Raw genomic sequence first — 18,441 nt, 5'->3', positions numbered from 1 at the left:
TTTAATCAGTTGTGTCATCCTTTTTCTTTTCATCAAGTGTAGGTGTGCAATACGGCTGGTAATGGCGTCTTCAAGCTGACTTTAATCCAAAACAGCTTAAACATTTTATGTAGTGTTTTGTTAATATGGATTGCGGCTGCTGCAGTTCGAATAGTTGTCTTGTGTTGAGAGGACCTATTCCATTTGCTTCGGTCTTGTTCATTCTTCACATGCTACACTTGAGATTCTTAACCATATTTTCTACCATGAGTTAGCTCCATATTTTTCTCAAGTATATTATGAATTATTATTTGTTTTTATCATACCTTCAATTTCAAATCTCATTCTGTACACAGTGTAGTCTACTGTACAAAACAGTACAAATCAACATTTTATACGGTTATATGGCCATATGCATGGTCTGCTGGCCACGACCTCGATGATTTTTCAGGTTTGCGAGCTCGTTGTGCACTTACTATAAATTAGGTCTCTGCTAGTATATATTGTGTCTATTACATTTATTCCAGTTTTGTATTACTGTTTTATTTACGTTTTAATTATTTCTATCTCTCCTTTTGTAGTTATCATAGAGACAATGTCTGGCTGTGCTTGCCTGCATTCCTCTCTTTTATATCTCGACTTATGAGCAAATTGTTTGTGCGCCCTTGCCCTTGATGTCGATTTCCTGCTTTATTTCCTCACTTCCCGCATGCGCTCTCTTCCATTGATTTTGTGACATTCTACTTGAAAACTATGTGACGTTGTATCGTGGGTTGGGATGATAATATGCTCTAGATTTTATATTATAAAATTTAAGGATAAAATCAGATTAAGATGAATCGGATTAAGGTTGGACTCTGTTCGTATCTATTTTTGAACTAAAGTTAATTAAAGACCTTAATTTATTATGAAGAAACATTTGGATCGTGGTTCCATTGCAACGTCGTGCAATCATAATGGATTCCTCCTTTTTAACATCTGTATTTTCTTAGCGATGTAGATATATTCATGAATAGTGCAGCTATTAACAATCTCTACCTTTCCTTTTTTCCTTTATTCTGTTTTTCTAGGGTAGAAATATGGAAATACCTGAGGACTTGTTTGAATACTATAGTATATATTTATCTCAATCCACGTGTATTAAGATGGATTGAGGTATAAATTAGTTCAATTTACACCTCAATCCAGCTCAATACGTATGAATTGGGTTGAATACTAGAGTAACTAAACAAAGCCTCGGTGGTAACCAAGATCTGCATCTCTTGTAAATGGTTGGGTTCAGTTATGCCAGCAGAAAGACATTAGAAGAAAAAATAAACAAATCTTTGAACTGAATAAATATGAATGAATAATTCCTCAGGGTTTTGAAGTAAAATAAGTTACATTTGGGTGGTGTTACACTATATATTGATCCTTGGTGTTCTACTGTTCTTCTTTCTCTGTGAACTCTGTGGTGAGGAGGATTAGATGTTAGGGGCGGAGGGGGAAAAAACGGGGGGATCAGTGCCTGCCTGCAGTGGGCAGTGAAAAATCTAATTAATTACAGCGTGAAAATTAAGTTGGCTGTGCCTCTCGTTGCTCCGCTCACCACCGGCCAGAGGCGCATGCTAGCTCCTGCAGTAATGCAGCGTCATGATGTGGTCAGTGCTCCGTGAGCCGGGGGCCGGCAAAACCGCTGCGGCCTCAGCCGGCACTGCTGGCCGCCAAATGGTGTCGCGGACCTGCTGCAGGGTCATCGTCGGTTGGAGGCGCTGCCCTCGGCAGGTAATCTCTAACTGCATTTCATTTCATCACAGAGAAAGTCAGTCGATGAGGTTTGACTGTGTGATTGTCGTACGTGCTGATTGAAGCAAAGATTATTATGATATGACAACCATGGACACATGAACCAGATAGTAATGTATTGCAATTGAATGCCTACATAAACCAGTGTCCGCGGCAGATCTGGACTCAACGGCTGTTAAATTACAAGCCACTATTCATCAGGAAACAAACAAACGAAGGAGCAGGACACGACATGCCTAGCTAGCTAGCTAGTTGTTAGGATGCAAAGCTTATTTTTCGCGTATTTTTATATGGACACGAAGGTGGTTATAGCTAGAGCTACCTAAATTAATTAGGGTCCGTTTGATAGAGATTTACGAGTTCAAAGTGTAAAATTAGATACCAGATTTCTCTATATATATCCACGCAGAGAGATCAGAGCATGCAGTTCCACCATATATGGATCGATCTGCAGGGGGTTCTTCAAAAGTAGCGTTTGGTTTTGAGTTGTAGGCAGATTCAGGTTTTGAGTTCGAGTTTTTGGCCTAATATATCATGTTGCCTGAAAAAAGCAGCATAAACGAAGGCCTAAAACTGAACAACATTATATAGTTTTACTTGCATACGCAGTGTCAGTGGAGAGCGTGGACGTGTTTCTCATGCATGCGCGCGTGTTTGAGGAAAATGCATTACGCATGCACTCTTTCCCGGCCTTTAACACCCTAATTAGTTAATTAATAATCCAGGTATGTGTACACGCGTCGTATATATCGTGCATGTCACCGTATATAGATGCTATATATACGTGTGTATATATGATAGAAGAATACATAATTAATGAAAAAAACCTACTCCTATCTAATAATTGAAACAAATCAATGACGTAACAGCTGTGTGATATGATATATGCATATGCCTGTCGATCGGTCAGAGTTCATAGTCGCATGTACAGTCGGCGAGAAAACGAAACGACACACACTGTAGTGTAGTACTGGCCGCTGTGCGTTGTTGTGTCGTCGTCGGTGGGGATCTGCTTGTCTAATCATGCATGATACCATATATAGCAAGCATCGTGTGCAGTGATTGCCAGCAGGGTGTATATATATATGAATCATCATCATCATGCATCAATTCTGATTGACGAGAAGGATACGTACGCGCGGTCCAGTGCAGGCCGGCACGCATGATCATATCAGCATGCATGTATGATCCATGCAATGCCATGCGCACCGATGGATGGATCGCCTCATATATATACGGCTAGCTATAGCATGCATGCATGCAGAGAGGCAGGGGCAGGGGCAGGGCATGCAGCAACTGCAGCTGCAGTTACACGTACGTGGTGCGTGGTCACGTAGCCGTGCACATCAGGGAGCAAGGACCATCGCATTTGGAAAAAAAAACGAGCTCGTGTCTCACTGATTGGTTAGGTGTGGCCGTGTGTTAGGTGTCACGTCCATTCGTGAAAGCTAGCTCAACGACGGCATGCCAAGTGCCAGCCACCGATCGAAAACTAGCCTATACGCGAACGTCGTCATTAGTGAAGCAGGCCAGCATAAGGCTATCTCCGGCAGATCTCGTATTCCATTTTCTATCGTATCCCCTATTTCAATCTTTCACTCTGTAAACAGTGTCATCTACAGTGTTCCGTGTCCCACTCTTTTACCATATCCACTGAAGACAGCATAAGAACTAATGTTCATCATACCTTATCTTTCAAACGCAACACTGGAGATTCGATCTATCTCTACATAGTTAGTGAAGGAAAGAGTGTCGACGTCTCTACCTCGCCATCGTTGAGCCGACTCTCATCACCCCTAATTGGCATCGGCATCCAACAACAAAGTATAACCTCTGAGTTCTCACATATTTAGGGCTAGGATTTTGGAGCAAGGGCGTATTAGTCTAATCGTGGCATCAAAGCCAAGTTTAGGCTCGAACCCTTACCCTATCTGTTCACGATATTCGGTTTAGGGATGAACCCGAGCAACCCCACTCCCCTCAAAGACACACATTCATTTATTAGGAAAACAAGCGGAATAAGAGAAGATTGAACCCTTGCCCTATTTCCCCCAATTCCTCAAAACTCAAACTGCCCATTCGAGCACACAGAGAAAGGAAGGGGTACAATAAGATTTACCTAGCCATTGATAGCCATGGAAAAGGCAGCGCGACCACCGGTCTCATGCACGATAGCGGCATGCTCACTCACAGGTGAACACACATTGGCAATGGGCCCTACAGGTGGTTCCAGTACACTCTGCCACGATCTCTCAGTCTCACTGAAGATGATGAGGAAGGCAGAGGAAGGGACGAAGGCGCTGAGGACGGGAGCGGGAGTGGAGAGGGTGAGAGAGATGGGCAAGAGGGAGAGAAGAATAAATTAGGATTTTCCTCCTCGACCAAATTTTTTTTCTTTTTATAAATGCTGAAATGATTGGCAGCCGACGGATTAGATTGGGTGGTATAGGATGAATGGCTGCTTTTGGCCCAGGCGGGACAAGGGTTTGGCGATCTAGACCTAGGTTACAACATGATGCACATGAGATGGAGTGGAGGAAACTAATATGCAACCAAAGATTGACCGAGCTAGGCTGGTTTAGCTGCTTCTTGGCTAAAAATAGTGCTACATAGTGAAAGTTGTATGTTCTTTTTTCTTTGTCGCTTTTACTTAAGAGAAATATTTATATAAATATTTATATATTATTTTGAGCACTATTTTAGATCTACACATGCTAAGAAAAATTAAGTTAATATTTACTAACTTTTAAGTCCGAGTTTAGAAGTTTTTTGTTGCAAATAACTATTTTTCTCTGTTAAATTGAAACCGACGTGGATATTAATTCAAAAATATTAAAATAAATTGATGTTAAGTTACTTTAAAGAATTTATTATGTTCTAGTTCTACCCAAAGATGTTTTATACATGGAGTAATTTTTAGTATGATACATGTTTAATTTAAACTCATGTTGAATTTTACATGCAAACTGATTTAAGTAGTTTTATATATAAAACATTACTGGATAAGATTTCAAATGTCCTAATTGTTATCTTTAGAATAGAGACACTGAATGGCTCCAATTATTCCTCTTGGAGGAAGAAGACAGACATGGCATTGGCCTTGATAGAGATAGACTATATCATTGACAATCAAAAGTTTGTTGGCCTTATGATGACAACAGAAGGAACACCTTGAGACAACAAATAATAGTCTTGACAATAAGATATGTTCTCAAACGCATAAAGTGGGGGGATCAAATAAAAAGTATATGATAGTCATTAGAAGCTCTATCATAGAGTTTATTAGAGGAACAATCCTAGAATGTCAAAGTTCCTGAGTACCTTGACAAAATTCGACAACAATTCACTGGTTCTTCAAAGGCATATTCTAAAAACATAATTATGAAAATCATTACTAAAAAAGTGTGATGCCTTTGGCATAATGGAACACATACTTTAGATGACAAACTTTGCTAATAATCTTAAGTACTTTGATATGGAATTGAACAATGACTTTATTGTCTACTTGATATTAGTGTCTCTACTTAAAGAGTTTGAGACTTTTGTTGTGAGCTACAACATGAGTGTTGAGAAGTGGATAATGGAGAGGCTAATTGCCATGTGTGTCTTGGAATAGGACATTCTTAAGGCTATCAAGAGTGACAATGTGAATCTAATTAAGAAGTCACACCATAATAAAATAATATTGCAAGAAGTCTTTGAACCCTCCATTTAAGAATCATGGAAAGAAATCCATGTCTCCTTAGGGAGGCTCAAGCTCACCTAGGAAAACGATTTTTTTCAAAGCCACATAACAAATAAACCAGTTCTAGTGGAGAAATGTCATTCTCCATAGCTTAGTCAAGTGAGATGGATGATAAAATTTGTACAAGTTGTTGCTAGAAAGGGCATCGTATGAAGGAATGTATTCAAATCCTCAAATGGATGGACAAGAATAATAAGGGCAAAGTTACATTCAAATGAAGAACTTTTAGATTTGGATTTACCAACTGATATTTGGTGGATTGACTCTGGTGTTACTGCTCATCATTTTTATAGAAATTCCATATGAGGAGAACCATTCTAGGAGGGGAAAGAAGTATTATAATCACCAACAGACTCAAAGTTGATGTTGAAGCCATCAAAGATATTGCATTGAAGTTAGATGGTTGCTTTATTCTCCAATTAAACAATATTTTATGTGTGCCTTCCATGATAAGGAACTTAGTTTTAGTTTCATGTTTGGATGATAGTAACATTCAATATCACTTTGGATACAGAAAGTGCATTATTAAATGCAATGATATTGAGGTTGGTCTTGCCATCAGATAAGACAAGCTTTATTTACTTTCTAATTGTGAACACGTACAAAGGTCTATTCTTCAGTGAATGCATGTGATGTAAGCATTAATGTAAGTAAAATGGAAATTCTATCATCATTAAGATTGTGGTAGTGTTGTTTAGGCCATATTTCAAGGGGGTTGAATAATTAATTAAAGAAGAAATTCTCAATACATTAGAATTTTTAGATTATAACTATTACATAGATTGGATTAATGGAAATTATGTGAAGCAAACTAAGAAATATGGTAAGCAAAGCATGAGATTTTTCAGAACAGTTCATACAAACATTTGTAGCCTTTCCCTTGTAAAGACAACATATGGTCTTGATCTGTTTATTACATCTCTTGATGATTTCTCGTGATATGGGTAGGTTAATCCAATTAAAGAGTGGCTAGAAGCATTGGATAAGTTTAAGTTATTCAAATCTAAAGTTGAGAATCATCATGGCTTAAAGTTCAAGAATAAGTTCTCCCTCAAGAATAAGGGTTTATTAGTGCAACTACCTCCCTCAAGAATAAGTTCTCTGCTTTAAGATAGAAAGATATGCTATAGTCGTTGAGTTTAGTAGTGTGTAATATGCTGCTATAATGCCTTGGTCTTGGTGTACTAAACTATTGACTGGGAATTATAAGTTAAGAAATCAAGTAGTTAAGACTTTAAGTTCTAAGTATAAGCAAGTAATATTGAGATTAAGAGAGAGAATGTTAGGTTCTCATCCAGTTGAATGAAGGGACCAAACCCGATTCACCTCCTCACATCCTAATGGGAGGGGGCGGTACTACAAGGCCCCTTTCATACTACGTATAGTAAATAGGATGTAGGCTAGCACGTGAACAAACTTTTGACATACCTCCTATCCCAAAAAGAACTCTAGAAATCTGATCTATCTCTATACCATCGTGATGGGAAGGCCATTGTCATCTACCTCATGTCCCTAGGGTGGGTCTCATCACCCTAATGGCATCACTATCCGAAACTAAAGGTATAACCTCTAAGTTATCATGCATCTAGTGGCTAGGGTCTAGGAGAAAGTTCATGTTAGCCTAATATGAGCAACCTCAAGGAAGGTCATGGCATGGCATCTTCCTTTCTATTTAAGCCTAAATTGGCCTTATTAGTGACGACAACGATGAATAAGGTGACTTTGGTGCTGCAACGAGTGTGTCTATATCTACCGTAGTAGCTCCATCGTTGATGGATCTACTAGTCCGACGAGCATATCATTATTATACAAGCTATGAAGGCACCTATGGGGAGACATATAAAATGGTCCACACATGTGTTGTGTCCTTGTGATGATGGTATAGTGGCGCTAAGGTTGTGTACTTGTGATGGGATAATTGCACCATAGAACCGTGTCAATGATGTTACAATGTGTGTCGGTAGAAGGAGGCTATGACGTAAGGAGGAAGAGGCCACATTAGTAATAAGGGTAGGGACACAACCCCCCCCCCCTTCTCGGATTTGGTTCTATATTCGCTGGCAATGGTGGTGGAAAATGTAGGCTGTCGCGCCTAGAGGCGTTGCGTAGGGGCAAAAGTGATGGCTGGTGTAGGCTATGTGATAACGGTGTGGCAAAGCATAGTCGTTAAAACTTGTTGTGGTAGTGCTATGCGATAAAGAATTGTAAGGAACTAATATAGCATGACCAAGAATATAAGGTGGAGCGGCTCTACAACATGGCGGTGCCCCCATATCAGCATGTTGTGTTGCAACACACTCATCAGTGAAGTAGGGTGGAGAATATAGATGTGGTGTGTGTAGAAGGTGGATCCGACATCCCCTAAACGGATCTATATTGGACATGACAATGTGGAGTTAATACATGTGTTGGTGCATGGTAGATGCGCAAAGGAAGGTTTCATGGTGGTATGACAAAGTTGATGGTTGTGGTGGAAACAAGTACAAAGACTGGATGGAAGTTAGTGGTGAGTCCCCTAGTCGGATCTATGCTGAGCATGACAACATGGGGTTGATATGTGTGTTGGTGCATGATGATGGTGGGGATGGAGGCTTCATGGTGGTGCGATGATGACGGTGGTTGTGGTGGCAGTGATTGAATTGAGTGGAGGGGAACCTCATTGTGAGGTGTGTGCCCTCCTATGCTACTTCAGGGCTGGCCGACTTGAATCTTATTGGTGGTGATCTTTTCCAACAAGGTCACTTGTGCATCAGTTTCTTGCTCTTCATGATATTTCTTTTTGTCTCTATGTGTTGCATTTGCCAAGTTGTCGGGGTGCTATGTTGGCCACCGATTGTAGCCTATAATGGGGGTACAATGGTTGGTGTTAGGACGTAAGTCTTGATGGAAATATCTATAGGCGTTGCTTCCTTCTTGGGGTGCCCACTCCATCCTATCATGCTAGTTTTTTCATGGGTGAAAATCTTGCATTTTTGAGTCAGTGTCTGTCGCGTCATTAATGTCATGACCTTTAGGGCATCATTGTGCGAAGCTAGCATTGTTTTTAGCGCCTTTTCAATTAGTTCCAGCACTATTTATTGTCTAAGGAAAATTAAAGTTGTTGCATCTAAATGTTAGCATGCTAAGCAACAATTACTCAATGTCATTCTTGGTTGTTGGCATTTGTTGGCAAAAGGAACCTTGTGGTAGAATTGCATTCAATAGCCTTTAGACTTCGAGACTGCTTAGTGCTTGATGAGTTTATTGTTGGTCATCAATATTGTTGTATGGTGTAGATGTAGATCGTGTTTGTAAGGTTTTTGGATAGAAAACTGAGATCCTGCGTGGAGTTTCGAAAACTCCAAAAATACCACGGTTTTGGGTATACCATGGTATTTAAAACTGTGTTTTGCCTGTACAAACCAAACACCTTTTGAGTTTCAATACTATAATATCATCAAATATCATACTATTGTTTTAAAACTGAAAAAAATACTACACTTTCAAACATGGCCTTAATAATTAGTTGGTTAAAAATTACTAACGAAATTAGCTAGCTAACTATTAACTAATTTACTAAGGATAGCTAATAGCTAGGTGTTTGCTCAAACACCACACGGCACCGTTCAGGCAGGGTCAATTGGTAATGCTTGCGGTGCTTGTTGACCGCTACCTTCTTAATTTAGAGCTTTCAGAATTTATATCTGTACAAAATACTGACACTACATATTATCTAGGGAGCGGCTCTTTCGTTTTATTATTTTTTTGATCAGTGCGGCTCTTTCGTTTTAGGTAGGACCGGCCATTTCAACTTGCAAGCATTACAATTCTAGCTAGTGGCAACACCATTTTTTGTATCACAAAAGACACATGCTTAATGCATTTAATACTGTATTAGTTAGTCAATGACTTCTCCAATACTAGTTTGCTCCAGTTTCCGACACACATTTGGTACGGATCAGAATAGAATGGGCCCAGAAAGTCCACTAGGACTTCACTTCTCTAAATTTAAAATACCGTAATTAATAGTATGGCATTCCGTCATAGGTAATTGAAAAAAGGAATAGATTTGAATTTATTGGTCTTACGAAGAAATCATATTGTTTCCCAACAAATTCTGTAACATAATATCTTAAAAAAGCTCGGCAGGGGAGGAAAAAGACCGTCCTCCCGATATTCCATATAAGAAGAGACCGAAACAATGGTCCCGGCCGAAAAAATCCGCGAACCCTGACCTCTATCACTAATGGGTCGGCGTCAACTGTCCACTCTGCAACGGTCCAACCGGAGGGTGGCGCACAGGATATCGTAACCCGATAGCGGATGGGACACAGCGAAAGGATTTTTTTAACCAAGCCTGAAAATTCGCTCCCGATAGAAATCGAACCTAGCTAGGACTTAGAGGTGCTACTCGGAAGTCCTTAACCGCCAGGCTAGAGGCCCTTTCGCCAACATAATATCTTATGCTTGTCAAGGCAAGAAATAACATCGTTAGCAGTTAGGTGAAACTGATCCATTTGGATTTAAGTTTTTGTTTACAATTTTTAGATTTATTTTAAGATTTAATGGCGCTACAATTTTGGTGGGATAGAGACGAGCGTGATAACTTTATGAATCTCAAGTTGGTCTAACTTAAGGGTCTATAGGGGGCTAATTGAAACAATATATAAGAGACGGGCTATTTACGAAGTATCTGTCTCTATACGATTCTTTATATATATTGTATCTTAACTGTATTTATGGTCTAAAATCTCTAGGTTGTATTATACAGTTTCTTAAATATCTGTTGTACTTGGAAAACTGAACCACCGTTTCAGTGTTGTACATGCCCTTATTAGTCGCTGTTAAATATGTGTGTTTATAGAGACGAGTGAGGGGTATGATGTAAGTGTATGTGTTTATTTAAGTGTACATTAATTACTACCACCTAAGGGCATGTATAATGGATGTCTTAAAAAATGTGTCTTCGAGTATGTCTAAGAGGGTAAATGTAAAAAAACTCAAGACACATATCTTGATGAAGACATTGTGTCTTGGTTCAATGTTCGAGACAGAAAACTAACTGATTGGTCAATTTAATTTATTTAATGCTCTGATTGGTGTAATGAATATAGTAAGACACAAGTTTTAGACACACTCGTGTATTATATTATGTTTTAGCTGTGTGTTATACTTGGAGTACCGTGCTAACAACTACACGAGCACACATGCATATAACTATATGCGAGAATAAAGCATAATCATGTGCACATACCTCCACACAGCAGAGGCCAGAAAAAAAAACAAGCTAAGCCAATATCTAACAAAAGAGAGCATCAAAGTGTTATGGAAGGAGGTGAAAAAGAAGACAAAGTTGAGGCAGCCGGCCATTAGAAGATGTCTAAACGAAAACACAAACTAAGAGTGTGTACGTGCATAGCTCACCTACCACTCTAGCAAGATAGATAGAGTAATTTTAGAGCGTAGTGAAAGTGTACACGGGAGGATGCAAGATGCCGACTAATGAACCAAATAAAATCTCACCTAACTGAAAGCTGTATTTGACATTCGAAATGGTAGGTTTTAAAAGCAACTGATTAGCTGGAAAGGACATATCTAGTTACTAGGACTAATCTATTATTGCAGTATAGTTTTAGTAGTTTTAGGGGTGTACAATTCTATTATTTAAGGAGTCTCTTGAGGGGTCTCTATGGGATAAGTGAAAAAGATAATCAAGAGACTGACTCTTCGTGAATAGTTTGTCTCTACACGACTATCTATATATATTGTTTAACTACATTTATAATTCAGAGGTTCAAGTTGTATTATGCAGTCTTTTAATTATCTCTTATCTTGGAAAACCGGTCCAAAAGCTCAGGATTGTATATGCCCTTAGTGCGAAACAGTGCCTGATAGGTAACATAAATGTTAAGTACATGTTAAGGACATAAAAGATTATGTTTTTGCACGGTCCTGTAAAGACTTGCCCCTTTTGTCAAATATAACGTGTGATTCGAAACCAATAATTAAGTACATTGTCGTGAAACATTTCTTGAGGCAAGCCTACTCCAAACATATGTGGTAATTCCACCACTTGATATTTAAGCTTTTATGTCTTTGTTTTTTTAAAGGCCGAAGGTTCTATAACGGTAAAGGAAATAGACCAAAGTCTATTTAAACTAAAATTTTGGTGCATAACAATCAACATAACTATTTGGATAAACATTATTTACTAGTATATTTGATATAGTTCAAAGGGCTCGCAAGTGGATTTTGACTTAGCAAAAAGTGCCGATCGGGAGGATGATCATCACCTCAAGAAAGATATTAAAAACATATCGAAGATCTAGAAAAACAAACTAAAGTCTAAGAAATAAAGGTAGAACAAAGTCGATCATGTTGATCATGAAGAAACAAAGTACAAAAAGGTTCTATAAATGTGAACTGAGACGCTAGGCTATTCCTGAGACGGGATCAGACCATACAACCAAGCATACCCTAACCAACATCAACAGAAGCATCAAACCAATAGTATTAGTGGAGAAGGTGTCGAACCATATGATCCCACTATTCATGATCGGAGGAGTGTCATACCGATCATGTGCAAAGGTGCCGAAACATCACAGATAGAGTTTGATGATCAACGGAAAGGTTTTTGAGAGGAAAATGGGGCATCAGACTGTATGCTACAAAGGCATGTCCCAACAGTTGTCAATGATAGTACAGGCACAATAGCCGTTAAGAGTCATCAAACTCTGACACATTGGTCCAACAACCATGCATCAAATAGTCTGAAGGCACGCAAAGAGGGTTCTTAAGGGTGCAACAACTATATCTTTTTATAGGGGCTATAAATAGGACCCCAACCAAACATTTAAGGTGTATTGGAGACAAGGAACATATCCAGTGAGTTCGGACTCATTCATATTGAAAGGGAAATGTGCCCTTGGGCCATTTCTAAGTATTTTGGTGATTGAGTGCCAACACAGGTGCTTAAATGTGAATCTATACCCATGGATGGACAAAGTGCAAATCAAGAGTAAAGGTATGTTTCTAAGCCTTAGTACATTGTTTTGAAGACTAATGTATTGTGTCTAAGTGCTTGAAACAGGAGAAATCGAGTCAGAGAATAAGTTGGCTGTGTACAGACAAAAGGCTGTTCGGTCTGGAGCACCGGACTGTCCGGTGGTGCACCGGACAGTGTCCGGTGCGCCAGGCTGACTCGGCGTGAACTCGGCGCTCTCGGGAATTCGCCGACGGCGTACGGCTAAAATTCACCGGACTGTCCGGTGTGCACCGGACTGTCCGGTGAGCCAACGGTCGGCCGGGCCAACGGTCGGCCGCGCGATCTGCGCGTGACACGTGGCCGAGCCAACGGCTAGAAGGAGGCACCGGACTGTCCGTTGTGCACCGGACATGTCCGGTGCGCCAACGGCTCTCTGGCGGGCAACAGTCGGCTGCGACATTTTAGGAAGGAGATCGGGCACCGGACTGTCAGGTGCGCCCGATGACAGAAGGCAAGATCACCCTTCCAGAATTGCTCTCAACGGCTTCTAGCTGCCTTGGGGCTATAAAAGGGACCCCTAGGCGCATGGAGGAGTACACCAAGCAACCTTAGAGCATTCTTGATCATCCACACTCAGTCTTTGCGCATCCGTTTGTCATTCTCAGTGATTCGAGCTCCGTTCTAGTGAGAACTTTGAGATAGTCTTTTGAGCTCGATTCTTGGTCGTGTGTGTGCGCATTTTGTTGTGGATTTGTGTGTGTTGCTTCCCTCCCTTACTCCGTATTTCTTTGTGAATCTCAAGTGTAAGGGCGAGAGACTCCAAGTTGTGGAGATTCCTCGCAAACGGGATATTGAAAGGAAAAGCATAACACTGTGGTATTCAAGTTGATCATTGGATCACTTGAGAGGAGTTGAGTGCAACTCTCGTCCGTTGGGACGCCACAACGTGGAGTAGGCAAGTTTTGTACTTGGCCGAACCACGGGATAAACCACTGTGTCTTCTCTGTGTTGATCTTTTGTGGTATTGTGTTTTGTTGAGACTCATCTTGTCGGCGTTTCGAGACAGGGGGTCCCAAAGCCGACGAGTGAGTGTGCTGCGTGCCCCAGCCCAGATGGGTCGAGCGCGCGGGCGAGCGCGAAGGGGGAGAGGCGAGGTGGCCGGAGTCGAGCGTGAGAGAGGTGGAAGTCCCGCGGCCTTCGTGTTCGTCCCGCGCCCAGGTCGGGTGCGCTTGCAGTAGGGGGGTTACAAGCGTCCACGCGGGTGAGGGAAGCGAGCGGCCCCAAGAGAGCGCCTATCCCGTCCTCGGTCCCGCGCGGCCAACCTTCTCTAAGAAGGCCCTGGTCCTCCCTTTTATAGTCGTAAGGAGAGGATCCAGGTGTACAATGGGGGGTGTAGCAGAGTGCTACGTGTCTAGCGGAGAGAGAGCTAGCGCCCTAGGTACATGCCAATGTGGCAGCCGGAGAGGTCTTGGCACCTTGCTGGCGTGATGTCGTGGCTGTCGGAGGTGCGACGGAGCCTGGCGGAGGGACAACTATTGGAGCGGTCGAGTCCTTGCTGACGTCGCCCTGCTTCCGTAAGAGAGCTAGGGGCCGCCGTCGTCACAGAGCTTGTGGAGCGCCATCATTGCCCATCCGGCGGAGCTGGCCGGATGGGATGCCGGTCTTGTTCTCCGTGACCCTAGTCGATTCGGGGTAGGACGATGATGACGCTTCCTGTTGACGTGGCGGGTCTGTGCCCTAGGCGGGGTGACGTGGGGGCTCCTCCGAAGCCGATGTTGAGTCTGTCTTCTGTTGCCGAGGCCGAGTCCGAGCCATGGGGTCGGGCGAGGCGGAGGTCGTTTGGCCGAGGCCAGGGCGGAGTCCGAGCCCTGGGGTCGGGCGAGGCGGAGTTTCGTCGTCTTCCGGGTCTTAGCCCGAGTCCGAGCCCTGGGGTCGGGCGGAGCGGAGTTCGCCGTCTTCCGGGTCTTAGCCCGAGTCCGAGCCCTGGGGTCGGGCGGAGCGGAGTTCGTCGTCTTCCGGGTCTTAGCCCGAGTCCGAGCCCTGGGGTCGGGCGGAGCGGAGTTCGCCGTCTTCCGGGTCTTAGCCCGAGTCCGAGCCCTGGGGTCGGGCGGAGCGGAGTTCGCCGTCTTCCGGGTCTTAGCCCGAGTCCGAGCCCTGGGGTCGGGCGGAGCGGAGTTCGCCGTGGCGCCTTTGGCAAGGCCTGACTGTCTGTGTGACTCACTCTGTCGAGTGGCACCGCAGTCGGAGTGGCGCAGGCGACGCTGTCCTTCTGTCAGACTGGTCAGTGGAGCGGTGGAGTGACGGCGGTCACGTCGGCTCTGCCGGGGGGGCGCGTGTCAGGATAAAGGTGTCAGGCCACCTTTGCGTTAAATGCTCCTGCAACTCGGTCAGTCGGTGTGGCGATTTAGTCAGGGTTGCTTCTGAGCGAAGCCAAGGCCTCGGGCGAGCCGGTGATGTGTCCGCCGTAAAAAGGGGGGCCTCGGGCGAGACGGAAGTCTCTCGAGGTCGGCTGCCCTTGGCCGAGGCTAGGCTCGGGTGAAGCGTGATCGAGTCACTCGTGTGGACTGATCCCTGACTTAATCGTACCCATCAGGCCTTTGCAGCTTTATGCTGATGGGGGTTACCAGCTGAGAATTAGGCGTCTTGAGGGTACCCCTAATTATGGTCCCCGACAGTAGCCCCCGAGCCTCGAAGGGAGTGTTAGCACTCGCTTGGAGGCTTTCGTCGCACTTTTTTGCAAGGGGACCAGCCTTTCTCGGTTGCATTTTGTTCCGGTGGGTGCATGCGAGCGCACCCGCCGGGTGTAGCCCCCGAGGCCTCGGAGGAGTGGTTACACTCCTTCGAGGTCTTAATACCTTGCGTAATGCTTCGGCTGGTCTGGTCGTTCCCTCATGCGAACTGGCCGTAGCCCGGGTGCACGGTCGGGGCCCAAGCTCTCGGGCTGGTATGTTGACGCTGTCAACGGTTTGGCCGGAGCCGGTTTTTTGCGAGAGCAGCCCCCGAGCCTCTGCACAGGGCGAGAGGACGATCAGGGACAGACTCGACTTTTTACATACGCCCCTACGTCGCCTTTCCGCAAGGAGGAGGGGGGAGTGCGCCATGTTACCCTCGATGGGCACCGAACATGGTGTCTCCGGTGAGCTGCAAGCGGGTAATCCGAGTGGGCGTCCGTGCCCCGTTCGTCGGGGGTCGGCTAGGGGCCCAGAGGCACGCCCAAAAGTACCTGCGGGTGATTTGCCGGACCCGGTCCCCTGGCGATGGGGTCCGAGGGCTCGATGCCTCCCTCCGATGGGATTCCGTTACAAGATCGTTCCCGCTGGTCTCGGAAATGTCCTAGGGTACCTCGGGAGCGCAGCCCGAGCCTCGGTTATGTATCGAACGTACCCCTGGTCATCCCTCGCTCGGTGTCTGAGGCGACTGTGAACCCTTCGGGGGCCAGCCTTCGAACCCCTGATCAGTAATGGGCGCGGAGCCCGAGTAGCCTGAGGCGGCCATGGAACCCTTCGGGGGGCTGGCCTTCGAACCCCTGACCAGTAGTGGGTGTCGGGCCCACGCGATCTGAGGCGACTGTTGAACCCTTCGGAGGGCCAGTCTTCGAACCCCTGATCAGTGGGGGGGCTCGGAGCCCGGTTCCTTCGCGGAGAAGGATCCTTTTCGGGGTATCCCCCTTTCCCGGTCCCTGTCGCAAGAGATAGAGAAAGAGAAAAAAGGAAAGGGATACGAAATCGAACGACGTGGCGTACCTCTTTTTGACGCGGTTATTACGGCGAAGGCGAAGCGTCGCGCGCTTCTCCCGCCAGAGGCGCCGCGTGTCCCGCCGCGGAGTTAATGCGACGGGGCGAGTGGTTGGCGGGGTGGCTGTTACGCGTGCGCGAGCCGTTTGAGGAACGGATGTACCGCTTCGCGCTTTTCGAATCCCGCGTCCGGTCCAGGCGGTGTGCTGGAAACGGCTTCGCCCTGGCCTTCATATACTTGAGAGGGGGTCCGGTGACGGTTCTTCGCTCTGCTCCCTTCTTTTCCCTTTAGGTTTTCGCAACCCGGGAAACTTTAGTCGGAGAAGAGAGAAACCGCTCTCCCTGTCCCCCGCGCCGCAATCTTCTCCATTTTGGTGATGGCGGATCGAGTGACCATAATCCCCCCGCGCGATCCGTGGCCCTTCTCCACGGTGACGGCGAGTGATCTGGAGGAGCTGGTCGGCGAAGGTTTGCTCCGCCCCCTCACCGACAAGCAGCGGCCAGAGTGGATTCCTCTCGTGGGCGGAGCCGCTCCGTCCCCACCGCCGGGGTATGTCGTGAGCTTCGTCTCCTTCCATGAGCGGGGATTTGGTGTGCCGACGGGCCGCTTTATGCGGGCCATCCTATTCCACTACGGGGTGGAGTTGCACAACCTCTCCCCCAACTCCATCTCGCAGGCCGCTATCTTCGTAGCGGTATGGGAAGGATACTTGGGGATCGCTCCTCATTGGGATTTGTGGACTCATCTCTTCCTCGCCGAGCCTTTCGCCTTGTCGACGGGGGAGAGGAGGATCCGTGCCGCGGTGCGGGCCGGCGGCTGCATTCTCTTGTTGAGGCAGTCGCGGGCGCTGCAGTACATTCCGGCCATTCTTGCGTCTTCGAACAAGGGGTGGCAGCGCCGGTGGTTCTACCTCCGGAATGACGGTGAGTTGCTCCCACCGTTTTCCCAGCGAGTGGTTACGGCTGCCACCGACGCCTTGCGCCACGGGACCCCGCACGAGAGGCAGAAGAATCTCGAACCCCTTCTCCAAGCCCTGAAGGAGTTGCGGGAGGGGGGACTTACCGCTGCGGGAGTGATCGCCGCTATCCACCGTCGGAGGGTGCTTCCATTGGCGGAGCGGCGGCTGCCACTCTGGGAGATGACCCCGGAGGCTGACTGGGAGGGCTCACGAATGTCCCCTGATCCTCTCCCCTTCAACGCCCTCCAATGGCGGGTGTCGGCTGCGATGGGGAAGCCGGACCCCCACGCATACTCCCAGCTTCGGATGCGCCCCGACCAGGGGTGTGTGACTTTGGTGTGTGTTCGCTCCTTCCTTCTTCGTATATCGGGTCGCCCCGGGTCCTTATGACCAGGTTCCTTTCTCCCCTCCTTTTAGGATGTGGGGTGGCACAAACCCTCCCAGCCACGGGTCCCGGAGGACGCGGTGGACCGTGCAGCGCGGCGGGTCGCCGCGGAGGAGAAGAAGAAAAAGAAGGACGCGGAGAAGGCCCGGGCCCGCGAGCGGAGGCGGGCTCGGGACGCCTTGGAGAAGCGCCGTCGCCAGCAGGAGAGGGACGGACTCCCGAGGGAGCCGTCGCCGGAGACGCCCGACGACGATGATGACGATGATGATGATGAAGAGGATGACATGGCCGCCCGTCTCGGCCTCAGCCCCAGCTTGGGGTGTGGCCAGGAGCCGTCGAGCCAGCCCCCGAGCGGGCCGACTCCGTCAGCCCCCGAAGTCGGCGCGTCGGGCTCCCGACCCGAGGCACGGGGGCGAACCGAGAGGTCACCTGACCCCTCAACCGGAGGAGCTGAGGCAGCTCCGGTGGTCCAGGCCAAGGCGTCTGTTCCCCAGGGGCCGCCGCTCGTGGCGGTGGCGCATGGGGGTGACCCTCAAGTCGTCGCGGCCGTGCCCGGGGAATCCGCTTCCCGGGCGCCCCAAGCAAGGGTGGTGCCGAAGGTGCCGGCGGAGCGGACCTCGGCAGCTGTTTCGGGAGCCGGGATCCAAGAAGGCTCCCCCCAGGCGCGGTGGATCATGGCCCGAAGTGGGTGAGTATCTCGGAATGTCTTCGTCTTGGCTTCCCATTCATATGTCTCGGTCGTGATCTTTCTTTCCTCCTCTCTTTTTTTTATATCCAGCAAGCGAAGTCATGCCCAGACCGACCTGGCACCCCGGAAGGCCCTCAAGACGGCGCCGAACTGTGTGGCCAGCGCCATTCCACCGACCCTTTCGCGGGGTACTTCACCACTG

The 18,441-nt window shown here is 46.5% G+C and overlaps 1 protein-coding gene across 1 annotated transcript in view; it reads right to left on the bottom strand.

Annotated features, from left to right (window-relative positions):
• Positions 1 to 1,293: 1,293 nt before the first annotated feature.
• The window catches only part of LOC103642312 (protein LAX PANICLE 2), a 74,373-nt gene continuing 57,225 nt past the window's right edge, over positions 1,294 to 18,441 (bottom strand). Inside the window, exon 4 of the mRNA XM_008665620.4 lies at positions 1,294 to 1,754. Within this exon, the coding sequence (XP_008663842.1) occupies positions 1,587 to 1,754 (168 nt within the window). The 3' untranslated portion in view covers positions 1,294 to 1,586. The remainder of the gene's footprint in view (positions 1,755 to 18,441) is intronic.

Source organism: Zea mays, chromosome 10, assembly GCF_902167145.1.
Source record: "Zea mays cultivar B73 chromosome 10, Zm-B73-REFERENCE-NAM-5.0, whole genome shotgun sequence".
NCBI classification, from domain to species: Eukaryota; Viridiplantae; Streptophyta; class Magnoliopsida; order Poales; family Poaceae; genus Zea; species Zea mays.
This window is presented reverse-complemented; position numbering and strand designations above follow the sequence as displayed.